General features: G+C 42.1%; 1 protein-coding gene across 1 annotated transcript in view; it reads left to right on the top strand.

Annotated features, from left to right (window-relative positions):
- The first annotated feature begins 690 nt into the window (after window positions 1-690).
- Window positions 691-16,868, top strand: part of Scfd2 (sec1 family domain containing 2) — a 336,750-nt gene continuing 320,572 nt past the window's right edge. The window contains exons 1-2 of the mRNA XM_057773027.1: window positions 691-1,640; window positions 3,558-3,726. Of these exons, the coding sequence (XP_057629010.1) occupies window positions 803-1,640; window positions 3,558-3,726 (1,007 nt within the window). The 5' untranslated portion in view covers window positions 691-802. The remainder of the gene's footprint in view (window positions 1,641-3,557; window positions 3,727-16,868) is intronic.

The following is a 16,868-nucleotide window of genomic DNA, read 5'->3' as shown; positions in this document are numbered from 1 at the left end:
GGTAAATAATGAATTTTCATTGCTGGACCTTGGTGTTTTGATAGGTGGACCTTGGAGTTTTAGTCAGGCATAAGGAAGTGGTCACAGAAGAGAACAGACCTTGATGGCTAGCTTTAGGAATATAATGTAACGGTGTACCAAGGAAGAGGGAAGGGGAGAGGGCAAGAACTGTGGACTCCAGGTTTTTCATTTTCTCTTTTTCTACATTGAGTTCCAAGGATTGAACACAGGTCATCAGGCTTGTGTTGCAAGAGCTCTCACACGCTAAGCCATCCTGCTGGTCCTAGCAGGTATTTCACGAGGCTTGTGTGCGGAAGATAACTTGAACACAGAAAACTACGATGTAGCAGCAATTTCATTATTTTCTCTGGCTGCTCAAAGTTGGAATGGGGAAGTGCCTGTGTTAAGGATAGTAAAGTTCAGGATAGATTTTTATTATTCCTAAGAATCCTTAACCGAGAAGAAAAGGTGGCGTGAGCTGACAGTGAGGAACAAACAACCCCTTTCAATTCCTTCCTAGAAAGCAGAAGGCCCCAACCTTTCAGGATGACTGATCTCTACGTACAGCGGGTTTCCACGCCCAACATAGAGATTCCTCCCGCCAGCCCGCGCGCCTGGCCAGCCAATCAACGCCTGTTACGTCATCACCGCGCGCGCGCCCTTGGCGAGTCACTGACTGGCCCACGTGGACTGTGTTGACTGTCAAAGTCTCAAGGTACTCAGTGTCCGGAAGCTCCGAGTTCGGACTGAAGTTCTGCCCACCACCCTGCAGATCCCCCGGCCCGCCGGTGAGTCCCGAACCATGAGCGCCGCGGGCGTCCTGTCCTTTGCCCAGCAAGGCTGGGAGCAGGTGCTGGCCAAAGTGAAGTGGTCCGTGGTCTACCTGGACGCCGCCTGCGCCGAGAGCCTGCACTGGAGCTGCGGCTCGAGCAGGCTCCTGGAGGCGGTGCAGGGCCCTGCATGCTCCCTGAGGGAATTTGAACCCGGGGCCATCGGCGGTGGAGCCGAGCAGCCCCGGGCGGTGTTCGTGTTGAGCTGTCTGCTGAAAGGCCGGACGGTGGACACTCTCCGAGACATCGTTCGCCGCAGTCACTTTCAGTACTGTGTGGTGGTCACGGCCGTGAGCCACGCCGTCCACCTCACTGCTAACCACGTACCAGCGGCCGCAGCGGCCGAGCTGGAGGGGCAGCAGCCGGTGTTCGAGCAGCTGGAGGAGAGGTTATGTGACTGGATGGGCAACGTGAACTACACGGCCGAGGTGCTGCACGTCCCTCTGTTGCTCGCCCCTGCTGCTCCCCACCTTGCCTTCACTCCCGCCTTTGCTACCCTTTTCCCGCTACTACCTGGGGATGTGCATGTCCTTAATAGTGCCAGACAGGATAAGAGGAAGCTGAGCAGCTTGGGGGAAGTGGATGCCGCTGCCCTGACCCCCGAGCTGCTGCTGCACATCAGATGCCTGGTGTCAGGCCTCAGTTCGCTGTGTGAGCATCTTGGGGTACGAGAGGAGTGTTTCGCTGTGGGGTCCCTCAGTCGGGTCATCGCTACGGATCTGGCAAATTATGCCCCTGCCAAGAATAGGAAGAAGACCTCTACCGGCCGGGCTTCCGTGGTCTTTGTGGATCGAACTCTGGATCTCACAGGTAAGTGGAATTTCTGGTTCTTCTTCTTGGCATTCCCAGATACAGGACCCTTGCATTGATCCAGCCTTATTGGCCTCATATTGAGCTTGACAGTATAAAGATGAACTAAATGAATCAGCTCCTAATTTGACAGCGTCTGGAGTTATTTTGTCTGGTGGAGGAGGGGTGGACATAGACAGAGTATGGTATAATTTGTTAAATGCTTTAACGGGGCAAATATGGCCGTAGTGTGCATTGTTGAAAATATTATTACCTCATCTTTTCCAGTAAACATTTGTTGGATATCCACTGTGTTCAGCACTGTTTCAGGTGCTAGCAAGACAGTGATGATTACGTTACATAGTTTCTTGCCCTTTAGAGGCAGTTGATAAGCTCCAAGGTTTTTAAAAAAATGTAGAATATTTGCAGTTGTTTGAGAATTAAGCGCGTTCACTTTCAAGAGAGACCTTACTGGATCCAAGTTGTAATTTGAATAGAACAGCTATTGTTTAAATAATCATAATAATTCACACTTAAAGATTTGTTGTTATAATTAACCGCAAATTATAAATTAGAAGTACACGGGATAGAATTTGATACATGGTACATCGGGAGCCCTGGGTAGGTAGTAGTTACTGCCATGAGCGGGTTGATGATGGTGATGATGATTCCTTGATTCCTGAGGGCCTTCCTGTTTAGTCCTTCTGTCCCATTATTATGACATGGCAAAACAGAGAGACAGAGAGGCACTGGGAAGTAGCATGTGAGCAGACTGGAAGTGACTGAAACTCGTATTCATAGAAAAAGCATCGACTATATCTTTGTCTTCACTTTCAGTTAAAGTACATTTATTGTTAAAATTTTGATATTACTATTCAGATAGGATCTCAAGTATGTAGTCCTGGCTGGCCTCAAAATCACTGTGTGGCTGAATTTGATCTTGAACTTCTGAATGTCTTGCCTCCATCTCCCAAATTCTAGGATAACAGGTATGGGCCACCACCACTCTTGTTTTATCTGGTACTGGAAACCACCAGGCTTCACACATGCTAGGCAAATGAGGTACCACTTAAGCTGCATCCTCTGTCCGTTGTTTACCCTTATCCCTGGAGTTGATACATACAATGACAGATCTTGATATACAGAAAGCGTTCAATAAATGTTGGTGAATGTTTTTTATTATAAGCTGTTACCATGTGTTTACTTACTCTCCCTCTTATTCAACAAATATTTAGTGAAAGTCTGCTGGTTGCCTTTCTATGCTAGAGCTTGTGAATACCAGGTAAACTAGAGGAAGGGTACCTTTGTCATCACAGAGATAAGGCTGTAGTGGCAGGAAAATCGGTCATTCCTACTTGACCTGCAAGCTTTTCCTGGTCGTTGTGTATATTTTTAATTTATTATTATGTATATAGTGTTCTGGGCACCAGATCTTATAATAGATGGATGTGTGTCATCATGAGGTTGCCGGGAATTGAACTCATGACCTCTGAAACAACAGTCAGTTCTCTTAACCTCTGAGCCAGCTCTCCAGCCCAGGCCATTGTGTATTTGTCATCAAAATAAAAATAGAATTCAGCTTCAGAATTTCAGGATAGCATCACCTATGACAGTAGCGAACTGACTGACTACATGCTGATACTTTACTTAGCAGACTGTTATTGATGCTACAGGTCTGCTTACTGTACTAGGTTCTGGAGATATAGCAGTAACCAAGGCATATGAGAAACCCATCTTCATGAACATTGCATTCAATCCATGAGGCACACATTGACTGGGTAGTTGAGAATATGACTTACATGACAAACAGCATAATTCTAAGTTGTTGTTATTAAGCATCAGTTGTTTTATTTTTGGTAGAAGAGACATCGTAAAGCATGCATCCAGTCAACGTTTTTCTGTCCGCTTTGAGTTTATGTTTGCTTGTGTGGTTCACAGGAGCGGTTGGACATCATGGAGACAACTTAGTAGAGAAGATCATTTCAGTGCTTCCACAGCTTCCGGGCCACACCAACGATGTGATGGTCAACATGGCAGAGCTCACCGCTGTCCAGGCCACGGAGGAAAATCAGAACGTGATTGCACCAGGCTGCCTTGCACAATCCAAGTAAGACATGTGGCTTTGCTTTGTTTTTCTCTCATTCTCTTCCTCTTCCTTTTTTCTTATCTAAGACAGAAAATCTCTATAGAGAAGAAATGAAATGATAATCCTGGCACTTGGAAGATCAAGGCAGCAGAGTCAGGAGTTAAGGTCATCTTTGCCTAGTTAGCCAATTCCAGGCCATCCTGGCCTACATGAGATCCTGTTTTTAAAAGAAGAGAAAAAGAATGAATGCATGAAACAATACTCAAGTAGAAAAGTCACAATGGGTAATATTTAGGAAAATGCCACTTTTAAATATATAATTAATCTTACCTACTAAATATACTAAGCGATAGAGCATGGCATTTTATAGGAGTGCCATCAGATATAATATTAAGATTTTTCCAACATCTGAGAAGTGAGTCCATGTATTGATTTCTATTTAATAGATAGTTTTATAGGAATTAAGTCTGGGGTTCTATAGTTTCTCTTCATACATGGCTTTCTCAGATGATTAAATGCAACCCAAATAGGTATGAGTCAGAGCCATGTTTTATATTTAAATAATATGCTTTTGGGCACCACTGGATGATGTTTTTGTTTCAAGGTATATATCTTTTTTTTCACACCCTTCGAGAAATCAAACAAAGAACATGTGTACTTGAAGTCACGCAGTGTTTCAAAAATACAAATTTTCTATAGACCTGACAATAAAAACATACATGGCCACACTTTTTCAACTCTGTTCTTCATTCACATTCTTAGAAGAATTATTGTTGTTTTGTATATTTACTTATTATTTTTGTGTGTGTGTGTGAGTGTTTTGCCTGAGTGGATGTCTGTGTCCATGTGTGATGCCCATGGAGGTTAGAAGAAGGTGTCAGAGCTCCTGGAACTGGAGTTACGGACAGCTGTGAGCTGACATATGAGTGCTCGTGGGTCCTCTCCAAAAGCACTCAGTGCTCTTGAACAGCTGAGCCAGCTCTTCAGCCCGCTAGTTTTTAAATGCATTAGAAGTGAAATAAGAGTATTTATTTTCTTTATCTATCTTGTATTTTTAAACAAAACAGGTTTTTTTTTGGGGGGGGGGAAGAAAATTGGGAAGTTTTGTTTTTGTCTTCTTGCTGCTTAAATAAATAATGAGGAACTAGAGCAAGAGCTTGCTGTTCTTCCCAAGGTCCTTATGATGGCGGTGGGGTTCTCAGAAACTAACAGTTAAGTACTTTCTGTGAGCTGAGAAATCGGAGGACACAAAAGAAGGCAAACCAGCATTCCTGTCTTCATGCAACACTGTTCTTGTTGTGGTGTCACGGGAAGAGCTCAGATCTGACCTGACCAGAGCGGAGCTGCTACCCGTGACCACTCCTACAGACAGGTGTCAGGTAAATGCAGTTAGGTTGACCACACCTACAGACAGGTGTCAGGTAAATGCAGTTAGGTTGACCTCATGGAAGAGTGGGCCTTAAGGTGATTGTGTCTCAAAGATTGGAAATAAGGTCCACATGGACAGGGTGCTACTCGGCCTGACGTGATGCCGTGAAGAAGAGACATCCTTACGGGGAGGGCACCACTGTCATCAGCTCTGTAACATTGTCCAGAACCTACTATTGTGTCAGGCTCATTCCCAAGCATCTTGTGGCTGGGAAGTCATTTTAAGTTTTACAGTATATCAACTAGGATCATTTCCCCATTTTCCAGGTAAGGAAATTGAGATAATAAGACAGTAAATACATAGATGTGGAGCTAGAAATGCCCCCAGAATGTCTGATTTCAGAGCCAGTGTCTTCCCTTCTGTGCTGCCATATGGGACCCAGAGGAGAGACAAGCTCTTGACCAGACTCAGGGACTCAAAAAGACACAAAATCAAGTCACTTCAGTATTTAGTATAGGAAGTCCTGTTTGTTCATGATGGGTTTTTATAGAATAATAGAAAAAAATTGTAAATTTCAGTAAAACAGGGGAGTGGTAAAAGGTGTTTAACAGCTAATGAAATCAAAGGAAGAATGTTGATCAAACTTTTGAAAGTAGAAATAGTTGGAGTTTAAGGAGCAAGAACTCAGGAAAAGCCTCTTCAAGGCTTTGACATCAGAGACACTTAGTTTTAACAGCTTCCTTTCTTTTAGTTCCTCTGCTTAGAATGGGCCTATCTTGACATTTATCCCCATTTTGCCTGGTGGGGGTTGGGAGCAGTTCGTAGGAAGAACTATGTTGAGATCATTGCATGGCAGGGAGGTAGATATCTATAGACAACTAGAGAACATAAGAGACTAGACAGGAGATACCATTAGGACATAGAGCACATTTAAGAGAGGACTTGGCATGTCTCTTCTGAACACTTAAGATATGTTAACTGATTTCATGTCTCTCAAATCTGTGAGACAGATTCTGTCATCCCTCATTCTAACCCTGTCAGTTTCGTCATGTGACTTAAGGTGTCATGTGCAGTTGGAGAGGTGGAGGTCTGGTTCTATGTCAGTGCTTCCCATACTCCTTTTCTCTTTTGTAGAAGCCTAAAGGCAAAGGACAAGAAGGATCCTGAGAAAAGGTTGTAAAATAAGAGGAATTGGGGTTGATTAGAGGACAAGAAAACATGCGAACCCTTACACATTCAACAGCACAGCTAGGAGTGGAAGCAGCCTCAGACCCTTAATAGATGTTTTGATTTGGCAGTGTATTTAGTCTTTCCAGCATCCATTCTACGTCAGACTTACTTCAGGACTACAACTGGACCTTTCCTAAAGTGCCTTTTCCCTTGCCAGCGATTGTTTAAGAAATGGGTATAACACCTGAGACCATGCTGGTGTCTGAGGGCCTTGCTACCACCGGGGTCATACTGATCTGCATGGTCTGTGCTGCCACTGGGGCCATGGTGACATCTGGGTCAAGCTGCTGCCGAGGACCATGTCTGAGTCTGTGTTCCTGCTGTAACTGGGGTCTGTGATGATGTCTATGGCTTGTGTTACCATGTGGGGTGACTCATAGGAGCCTTGAGATCCAAGGGCCATTCAGAGCTGGCCCCACCCCCTCACTGGCCCTGGGATAGCTGGCCCTGCCTCTCTCTGGATAATGTAACAGGAGAACTGGCCCCATCCCATAGATGGACTTTTCTTTTTGGGCGGCCAACTCAAAAAAAATGACATGGACTTTTAATAATAATATTTTTAATATTTAATAATTAACTTATTAAAATGAGATTTATTCTAAGGCTCATCCTTAGCTTAGTTTGTTTCTAAGTAGCTCTTATAGCTTAAATTAACTCCTATTTTTAATCTACATTCTTCCACATGCTCCTTACCTCATATCCATTATGCCCTTTCTGACTATTCCATGTCTGACTGGTGACTCTGACTCTGCCTTTCTTCTTCCCAGAGGTCTCTCTGTTTAGAAGTTTTGCCTATACCTTCTGCCTAGCTATTGGCTATTAAGCTTTTTATTAAACCAATCACAGTGACACATCTTCACACAGTATAAAGTGTGTGAATAAAAAAAATAAAAAATAAAAAAAAATATTCTACAACACTGCCCAACCACAGAAGAGCTGCCCCCCCCGCAATCAGTATGACTTCCACCCCTCAACAAAGGCGGGTGACTGCAGTGGCCCCAACCTACCAGCTCAGCTACCACCCAGACCCACATCCTGGACCTCGAGTTGACCCACTGTAACATCTACCCCATCTATGACCTGCTGGAGCACGTGAAGAGTGTGGTCCTTCAGAGTGATATCTGCAGGATCTCCATGACTGTGAGCAACAGCAGGATATGAGAGGAGCTTTGGTGAGGGTCCAGTGATGATGGTGTGCCAGAGGTCTTGAACCAGACAAATGACTCATTGCAATGAACATTTTGCGGGTGGGGCTGATTGGTCAAAAGGGTACACTGTGTGACCCACATAGCTCCCAGTGCCACTAGGATGGATGAAGAGGTGTTGGAAAGATGAGGAGGGAGGTAGGGTTTTTTGTTTTGTTTTTTAATTAATTTTTGGAAGGGTTCTTTTGCGGGGACATGCTGCAGGGGTGGGGGCAGTTATGGAGGGACTGGAACGTGAGTGGAATTGGAGTGTATGATATAGAATTCCCAAAAAATCAATAAAGAATTATGTGATTGGTTTTCTTTTTCACTCTTTTCTCTTTGGGAGCCCACCGCCCAGCTTCCAAATAAATACACTGAAACCTATTCTTAACTTACAAATGCCCAACCTTAGCTTGACTTGTTCTAGCCAGCTTTTTTTTTTTTTTAAATTACTCAATCTACCTTTTGCCTCTGAGACATTTACTTTTCTCTATTCTACATCTCTTTCTTCCCTTCTTACTCTGTGACTTGCTGTGTAGCTGGGTGGCTGGCCTCTGGTGTCATCCTCTCCTTCTCTCCTCCTATTTATTCTCTCTGCATGGCAGCCCCACTTGTCTCTCTCTCCTGCTTTGCTATTGCTGTTCAGCTCTTCATTAGACCAATCAGGTGTTTTAGACAGCAAAGTAACACACTCTCAGAATTAAACAAATGCAGCATAAAAGAATGCAACACATCTTTGCATCATTAAACAACTGTCCCATAGCATAAATAAATCCAACACATCTTCACCTAATATTCCACAACAGAATTAAGTTTAAAGAGTGGGTATGAGGCAAGTGGGACTGTCAGATCTTTGTTTCCTGAAGTGACTCAAACATAGCCCTAGCTCCTTCTTACTACTCTTCTCCCTAACTCCCAGGACTCCTTAAACTGCTGCAACAGGGAAGGTCAGTGACTCAGATTGTTGTAAATAAGAGCAATTCTTGGGTTCTCACCTACTGTTTGAGTCTCAAAATATGGGATAAAATATACTTCTTCATTGTTTAAGCTAAATTAAATTGCTGTTTTTAGGCAATCACAACCAAAGTCATGCTGACACATTTTCTGTACCTAATTTCATCTATAAAATGAGGGCATTGCTCTAAATGCTATCTGTGCCTCTTGTATTTTAAACAAAAGTCATCCTACCTAAGCTTCTGCTGTGATCTAGCCCCACCACTGAGCAAGTACTTAGACTGTGTCCATTTATATTGGCTTTGCGTTCATTGGTGCTCTTTTCTTCTTATTAGACTCTGAAAGAATGCCACAGAAAACGAGTTTAAGTGCCACCCAAAGATGAGAGTGTGACTACAAATGTCAAAGATGAGGTCTAGAGAGGTCTGAGTAAAGCAGAAGGCTTCAGTGGGGCAGGACTGGAGAAACAATGGCAGTGGTAGTGTGAAGGGGAACGTGCCAGATGAAGGGAAATGCACAAGATGAAGTAATCCCACACTAGCTCCAAATAGGGTATAATAAGGGGTTCTTTATTTAACGGGAGGACTCACAGATCACAACAGGGAACAGTAAGAGCATCCAGATATCAGAGCAGAAGTGAGAGAGAGTGCGTGGGTGGGCCCGCATCTTTTTGGTACCCAAGGCCATGCCCAATCTGGTTCAGTCTCTCAAAGGCCATTGACTGAAGGAGGTTCTCCATCCTTTTGTCTAAATAAGAGATTTCTAAACCTAATACAAAACTATATACGATAAGAATATATGTCAAGTATAAAAATTAGAATTACAACCAGCATTAACAATATTAAGCAAGAAACATATGATAAATGTTTTAATAATTATTCTATATTAAGGGAGTCCAAGTCTTGATTTAGAAATGGCTTGGCTAAGTTATAAGAGGAAAGTAACTACGACTATCTAGTCTTCAACCCCATTGAAGACCCGAGAAGGCAGATAATATTACTTGAGTAGGCAGGAAATGCAATCAAGCAGTTTCCAAAATGTGCAGTAGATGACAGAGACAACTGGCTACCTGGGCAATCACCCAAAGTCTCATTTGCAACATTGGAGCAACCAACTTTGGCTAAGGCCTAGAGTAACTGACAGACTATTTTTCAGAGGCAGGAAAAAATTTAAAACCATCTTACCCTGTCTTGGCAAGGTTTGACAGTCTTTTTCCTTGTGTCCTGCTTGTGCATTTTGTCACTGTGCACTTTGTCAGTGGTCAAGGCAGGGGCAGTTCCTTGCTCAAAGGCCAGTTTTGCCAAGAAGAAAATAAGCTCCAAGTGGAGTGTCTTCAGTGTTCAACATTCTCTTGGGAATAGATTGGTGCTGCCAGGAGTAATCGTGTCTCATGTCAACAGAACTCTAAGTTATTTAAATGCCATATTCTACAGTTGTTGAAGATTACCTACCTATGCAGTCTCTATACATCAAAATAACCTGATTAGTCTAACTATAAGTATGACAAACATGGATGACTATTGACCTATAATTCTTAATACCTATATAGCTGAAACACTAAAACTTTATATTAGACAATCTTTTTTTAATTTTTTTTATATTAGACAATCTTTAAACAACTGTGCAGCAATTAAGGACAATGGTCTCAAAATGTAAACAGTGTATAAGTATCTTGATCAGAGGTAAATGTGTAATATAATATGATAAATATATCCTAAAATTGTATCCACATGCAAAATGTCTTTAACAGAGGTAGAAACATGCATGCATACAATATGACAAAATAACTTTGCATATGTGTACAAATATTTTAAACAGAAATAGGAGCATACTCAATATAACAAATATAATTTGAATTTGTGTCAATATATAAGAATCTATACCAATGTAAATTGTCTATAAATAATATCTCACAAGTATTCACTCTACTATTATTATTATTATTGTAAGCTAACACTAATCTACCTATTTTTTTATTTAAAACACTGCTTGAGTAATAGCTTAAGCGTATTGCTAGCTAACTCTTATATCTTAAATTAACCCATCTCTATTAATCTGTTGTAGTAGGGGCTGCGGGCCTCTTCCCACAGCCCGGCTCATGGTTGCCTGGCTAGCTTATGCCCCAAAATAACGACACACAAACTCTATTCTTTTAAACACTGCTTGGCCCATTTCTGTTCATGTGTGTAGCACCCCAAGGAGCGCTTACCGGGAAGATTCTAGCCTACGTCCATCCTGGGTCAGAGCTTTATCGCGTCTGCCGGGGAGAGGGGAGCATGGCGCATGGCGTCTGCTCCAGAGAGCAGAGCTGTCGAGTCTGAGCTCACTTCCTCTTCCTCCCAGCATTCTATTCTGTTCACTCCACCCACCTAAGGGGTAGCCTATCAAATGGGCCAAGGCAGTTTGTTTATTGACAAATGACCTTCCTGCATCATTTCCCTTTTTTCTGTTTAAACAAAAAAAAAAAAAAGGAAGGCTTTAACATTAACATAGCAAAATTACATATAACAAAACAGTTATCAAGTAAAAATTACAATATTTACATCTATTTTATCTTTATCATAACTAAGGAAAACTATAACTATAACTATCTATCTATTATTCAACTCCATCAAAGACTCCAGAAGAATACAATATTACCTAAGCAAACAAAAAGTAAGCAACTTCTAAACTCTAGAAATGACAGAGACATCTCACTGCCTGGACAGTCACCCAAAGTTCCTCTGTACCGTTGGGGCATCCATCTTCGGCCTAAAGGCCCATAGTATCCAGAGACGTTTCCATGAAGCAGGAAATTTAAAGGCAGTTCAGTCACTATCTGCTGTGTCCTGCAGAATGTCTCGCAGACTCTTTCATGAATCAGGAACCCCGAAAGATCATCTCACCTTTAGGCAAGTTCAGCAGTCCTCTCTCTGCGGGTTCTTTGTGTCCAGTTTATAAAATAGTCCCGGCAAGAGCAGTTTCTTGCCCAAATGGCTATCAAACTCCATAAGGATCCTCTTCGATGCCCATCTCCTTCTTGAAGTAGATTGGTGCTGCCAGGAGCAGAGTGTCTCATTGTCATGAAAAACCCTAAGTTATTAAAACATTTAAAATACCATATTCTCTAGCCTTTGAAAGATATGATGAATGCCTATCTGAAATATATGCATGCACATCTAGAAAATCTAACTAACATGACTACAAACTTGACTATTATTGATAATTATCCATTAACAACCTATACACATTACATTTTTAAGTGAACTACACAATCACAATACCTTAATCAATATCAGAAATACATATACATATAATAAAATTGACCTTAAATTAATATCAGTAAACCAAGATTCATATCAATGCAAATTATTCACATCTATATCATCTCCCTCTTGAAATGTAAAAGAACATTTATAAACAATATATGGGAATATGGGCGCAGTTATTTCTCTCCAAACTGCTTCCTGCTGAATGGGGGCGCTGTTAATCAGATATTTCAGGGTATAACCTGTGTGCTAGGTTCATCTCAGTTGGCAGTTGAGCGAAGCAATTTTTTAAGGGTGTTCACAGCAACCCTTCAGGAGGGCGTGGTCTATCATACCATATCGTGATCAAAGAAGCAATCCACAGTGTCTCATCTGTGAAAACAAAAGAAGAAACTCTTTTCCAAAGTATCATATCCTTAGATCCAAATTCTGAAGTCAAGGTATTTTGAAAATATCTATCTTGGATTAGTTCAGCAGCATTTATAAACAAATATCTTTTAGCAGATGTTGCTCTTTCCTCAGCATTCAAACAATTCAAAGAGAGCATAATAGCATACAGTATCAAGATTTTCTGTGTACTTTCCATCTTTGTGCGGCTTTATTTTAACTCTATTTTGTTTATTTTTACTTTTGTTTTATATTTTCTGTATATCTTTGTCCTGGAATAACTCTTTAGACCAGGCTGTCCTTGAACTCTCAGAGATCTGTCTGTCTCTGCCTCCCAGGCATTGGGATTAAAGGCGTGTGCTACCACACCTTGAAGTCACAGAGGTCAATCTCCCTCTGTCTCCTAAGTGTTGGGATTAAAGGTGTGTACTACCACACCCAACTACTCTCTTTCTTCCTTATTTTACTTTTAAGAACTTTATCTTTCAGCCTGCATATATTTTTAAACACACTGTAAATCATTTAAAGTTTTCTTTGTCTTTGAATCTCTCTTTACTGTATATCTCTCTTTTTCTGACCACATGAGTCTTTAATTTACCAAGCAATATCAGTAGGATGAAAGCCGTGGCTTTGACGGCTGGATCCAGCACATTCCTTAGCTTTCCAGCCTCATGGCTGAGGTACTGGCTGTAGCCATGTTTATCACCACAACTCTGTGGCGTTTCAAGGTCCTTGTCAGCAAACAAGCTGCAATACTATATCCACAGACAACATTCAAGTCCTCTCTCTGTAGTCAGCCCTCCTGCCTCAAACAGTCAGAGTTTGCCCTGGCAGGATGGCCCAGAAAGCCGGCATTTTAAAACAGCACAACTTTTTTCCTGCTACGGCTGAAAACCGAAAAGCATGCCTTCAGCTTTTCACCAACACCGTTTTAAGTGTTTCATGGCAGGACCTCTTAAATGAGCTGCAAGTTTTCACAGCTGAAGCTGAGTCAGGAAGCCTCTCTTAGATGAGAGCACTTGCTTGCCTCTAGCAAGCAGAGCAGACCCGAGAAATTGCTGCTACCAAGAAAACACGCTTTACTCTATTCTTTCCCAAGCTTTCTCAGGCTTTCTGTGGATGCAGTTATCCACGTGGGCACCATCTGTAGTAGGGGCTGCGGGCCTCTTCCCACAGCCCGGCTCATGGTTGCCTGGCTAGCTTATGCCCCAAAATAACGACACACAAACTCTATTCTTTTAAACACTGCTTGGCCCATTTCTGTTCATGTGTGTAGCACCCCAAGGAGCGCTTACCGGGAAGATTCTAGCCTACGTCCATCCTGGGTCGGAGCTTTATCGCGTCTGCCGGGGAGAGGGGAGCATGGCGCATGGCGTCTGCTCCAGAGAGCAGAGCTGTCGAGTCTGAGCTCACTTCCTCTTCCTCCCAGCATTCTATTCTGTTCACTCCACCCACCTAAGGGGTAGCCTATCAAATGGGCCAAGGCAGTTTGTTTATTGACAAATGACCTTCCTGCATCAATCTGTGCATCACCATGAGGTTGTGACTGACCAGCAGGGTTTCATCCAGTGTCTGTTTCCTGCAGGGGCTACATGGTGTCTCATTGACTCTGCATTCTTTCCTTCTCTATCTGATTGGAATTCCCACCTTGTTCTATTCTGCTAAGCCACTGCCTGAAACAGCTTTATTCATTAACCAATAAAAGCAACACAAACAGAAGGACTTCCCACACCATATCTTCTTTTCTGTTCAAATAAAAAGGAAGGTTTTAACTTTGATATAGTAAAATTACATATAACAAAACAGGTATCAAGTAAGAATTACAGTTACAATATTTATATCTATTTTATCTTTTATCATAAATAAGGAAAACCATAATTATAACTATCTTCTTCAACTTCATCAAAGACCCCAGAAGTATATAATATTACCTAAGTTATCAGGAAGTGCCTTGTAAGCAATTTCTAAAACTCTAGAATTGACAAGACATCTCGCTACCTGGACAGTCACCCAAAGTTCTTCTGTAACATTGGGGCATCCATTTTCAGCCTAATAGTATCCAGCAGACTTTTCCATGAAGCAGGAAATTTGAAGATCTGGTCATGGCAAAGCCCATCAGTTTCTTTCTTCTGTGTCCTGCAGAATGTCTGGCAGACCATTTCATGAAGGAGGAACCCCAAAGGATGGTCTCACTTTTAGGCAAGTTCAGTAGTTATTTCTCTGTGGGTCCTGCATGTCCAGTTCATACAGTATAACATCAAGAAGTCCAGGCAAGAGCAGTTTCTTGTCCAAATGGCTAACCAACTCCATAAGGAGCCTCTTCGATGCCCATCAAAAGTGCATCATAAAAGACACAGATATATACTGAGGAAATTGTAAGCAATAATTAGGGGGAATATGTTAGCTTCGATTCAGTTGCTTGGACGAATGAAGGATTTAACATAGAATGATTTGTCCACAAAGAAGGAATTGAAATACATCTCAGTTTTCTGAGCACATACCATCTGTCCATCACAATAGCAACAACTACTACTACCTGACAGCTCTGTAGAAGCTTCTCGGTGAGAGCAGTGAGGATCAAATGCAGAACAGATGTGTACTTGGCAAAAAATGTGCCTGCAATGGAATAGCATTTAAAAAGCAAGTTTCTAAGTATGATATAAGCTTTTATAATAACAATTTATTGCTAATACAGTTTTTATAATAGGCTGTTTGCAATTACAGCCATTGAAGTCCCTGCCAATGCAAATGAGAAACCGAGAACATAAATACATTACAGCATGGCATGGCCATCCCTGTCCACCTTTCCCTGGATTTTGTAAAATAATTTTGGCAGGAAGAAGGCAGAATCCTCTTTCATATTGAAATGGGTTTCTGTTCTTGGCCCCGAGCCCCACTCTTTCTAATCTCTTAGACTTTCAGTGTCTTCAATTTTTACCTGATTGTCAATTGCATGTACTCCAACTGATTATGGTCCAGGGCTGCTGAGTTTTCTGGTTACAGTACCCATTTCTCCTGTTCTTCCTACACTCTTCCTTGTGAAAACCAAGGACTTACAGTGGATTTCAAGATGGAGAGCTACCTGGCTTCCTAGGACCTTTCTTTCTCACCTCCTTGTCTGCCCCTTTCCAGTTGAGCTGGTCTTACTATCCTCTGCATAGGCCCTGCGGTGTCCTCCCTCCTGTCCTTGACTCCTGATGGTCTTTGCTTTGTTGTAAAATGGAGCTGTGGGCCACTTCCCGCCGCCCAGCTCCCAGCCCTTGGCTAGCTTATACCCCGAAATAACAACAGACAAATAATATTCATTTAAACACTGCCTGGCCCATTATTTCTGGCGTCATATTGGCTAACTCTCACATCTTAATTAACCCATCTCTATTAATGTGTATCGCCACTTGTCTGTGGCTTACCTGCATGAGTCTAACCAGTGTCCGTCTCGGAGAGGAGATCCATGGCGTCTGCCTCACTGCCTTCTTCCTTCCAGAATTCTGTTCTGTCTATTCCACCCACCTAAGGGCTGTCCTATCAAAAGGTCAAGGCAGCTTCTTTATTTACCAATGAAGGTACCACATAGACAGAAGACCCTCCTACACCATTGCTCCTGGATCCTTCTCACATACTTGCCCCAAGTTTTTCCTCATTTTCAGCAAGTCCTTTCCTACTGTGGTGTAGGTGGAGCTCAGGCTTGTTACTTGCTAACTCTTACATTTTAAATTAACCCGTTTCTATTCCTTTCTTGCTCCTCTTGGCTCATGGCTTGTTACCTCATTTTGTGCATGTCCTGCTTCCTTTGTGTCTGCATGGAAACTCCTCTAACTCTGCCCCTCCTCTTCCCAGCATTCACTCTGTCCTGAAAATTCTTCCAGCTATTTGCCAATCAATTTTTTTATTAACAATGAGAGAAACACATTTTCACAGTGTACAGAAGGATTATTTCTGTTCACAGCACCATGGTCCTGTCACAGCCTGGGTTCAGATCCTGAGATGGGGAAGGGATGTAGGCATAAAGAAATGAATTGTCTGACTACCAGATGAATTTCTTACAAGTAGCTGGCTTCAAATATCTCCAGCTGTCTTTATTTATACATCAAAAAAACAAGCATGTTTTTCCATACTAACAGACAAGTTTTTTTCCCATCCTCCAAACTTAACCTCCAGCAAAAACAAATATGTCAAATATGTTTTTCCCAACTTTTTTATATCAAAACATCTTTAGACCAAAACCAAAACTTATCACTTTGCTGGTTGCCCAAATATTGAGCCAGGTACATCCTGTCTTTTCAAAACTAAAAAGTGATAAACATAGGCACATATTTTTGAGAACAACAATAATGTTCAAAACTTTCTGTTTCTATCTGCTCTGAATCAGAACAGCTCTCAGGGTCCAGAGTGACTATTGTCATACCAAGACAAGAAACCTGAGAAGCATCATCTCCCAAATGATTTTTAGAAGATAATCGAGAAAAAAATGGGTTTGCAGGAATGTCACGTCTGTTTCATGCATGACTGACAAATGACACTAAAACCGCCTTTAATATTACAAGAGAGAAGAGTGCATGCTGACTACATAGTCCCAGCTGTATTCTATGCTGTCCTGAAGTCCACTGGTCCTTTTAGCATGAGACTGTCCATGTGGCCTTTGCCTCATCTGGAGTCCTGTTGGACAAACGCTCATGTATTGGTTGGAAATGAGGCCGCATGGCTCCCAAGACTTTCCCGTCCACCTTAGCACTTATTTGCTGTTTAACTTGCATTTTTCCCTCAGCACTTCTCTTTCTATTATAGCTG

This window comes from Chionomys nivalis, chromosome 6 (genome assembly GCF_950005125.1).
Source record: "Chionomys nivalis chromosome 6, mChiNiv1.1, whole genome shotgun sequence".
Classification (NCBI taxonomy): Eukaryota; Metazoa; Chordata; class Mammalia; order Rodentia; family Cricetidae; genus Chionomys; species Chionomys nivalis.
The sequence above is the reverse complement of the archived record's forward strand: the minus strand, read 5'-3'. Positions and strand labels throughout refer to the sequence as shown.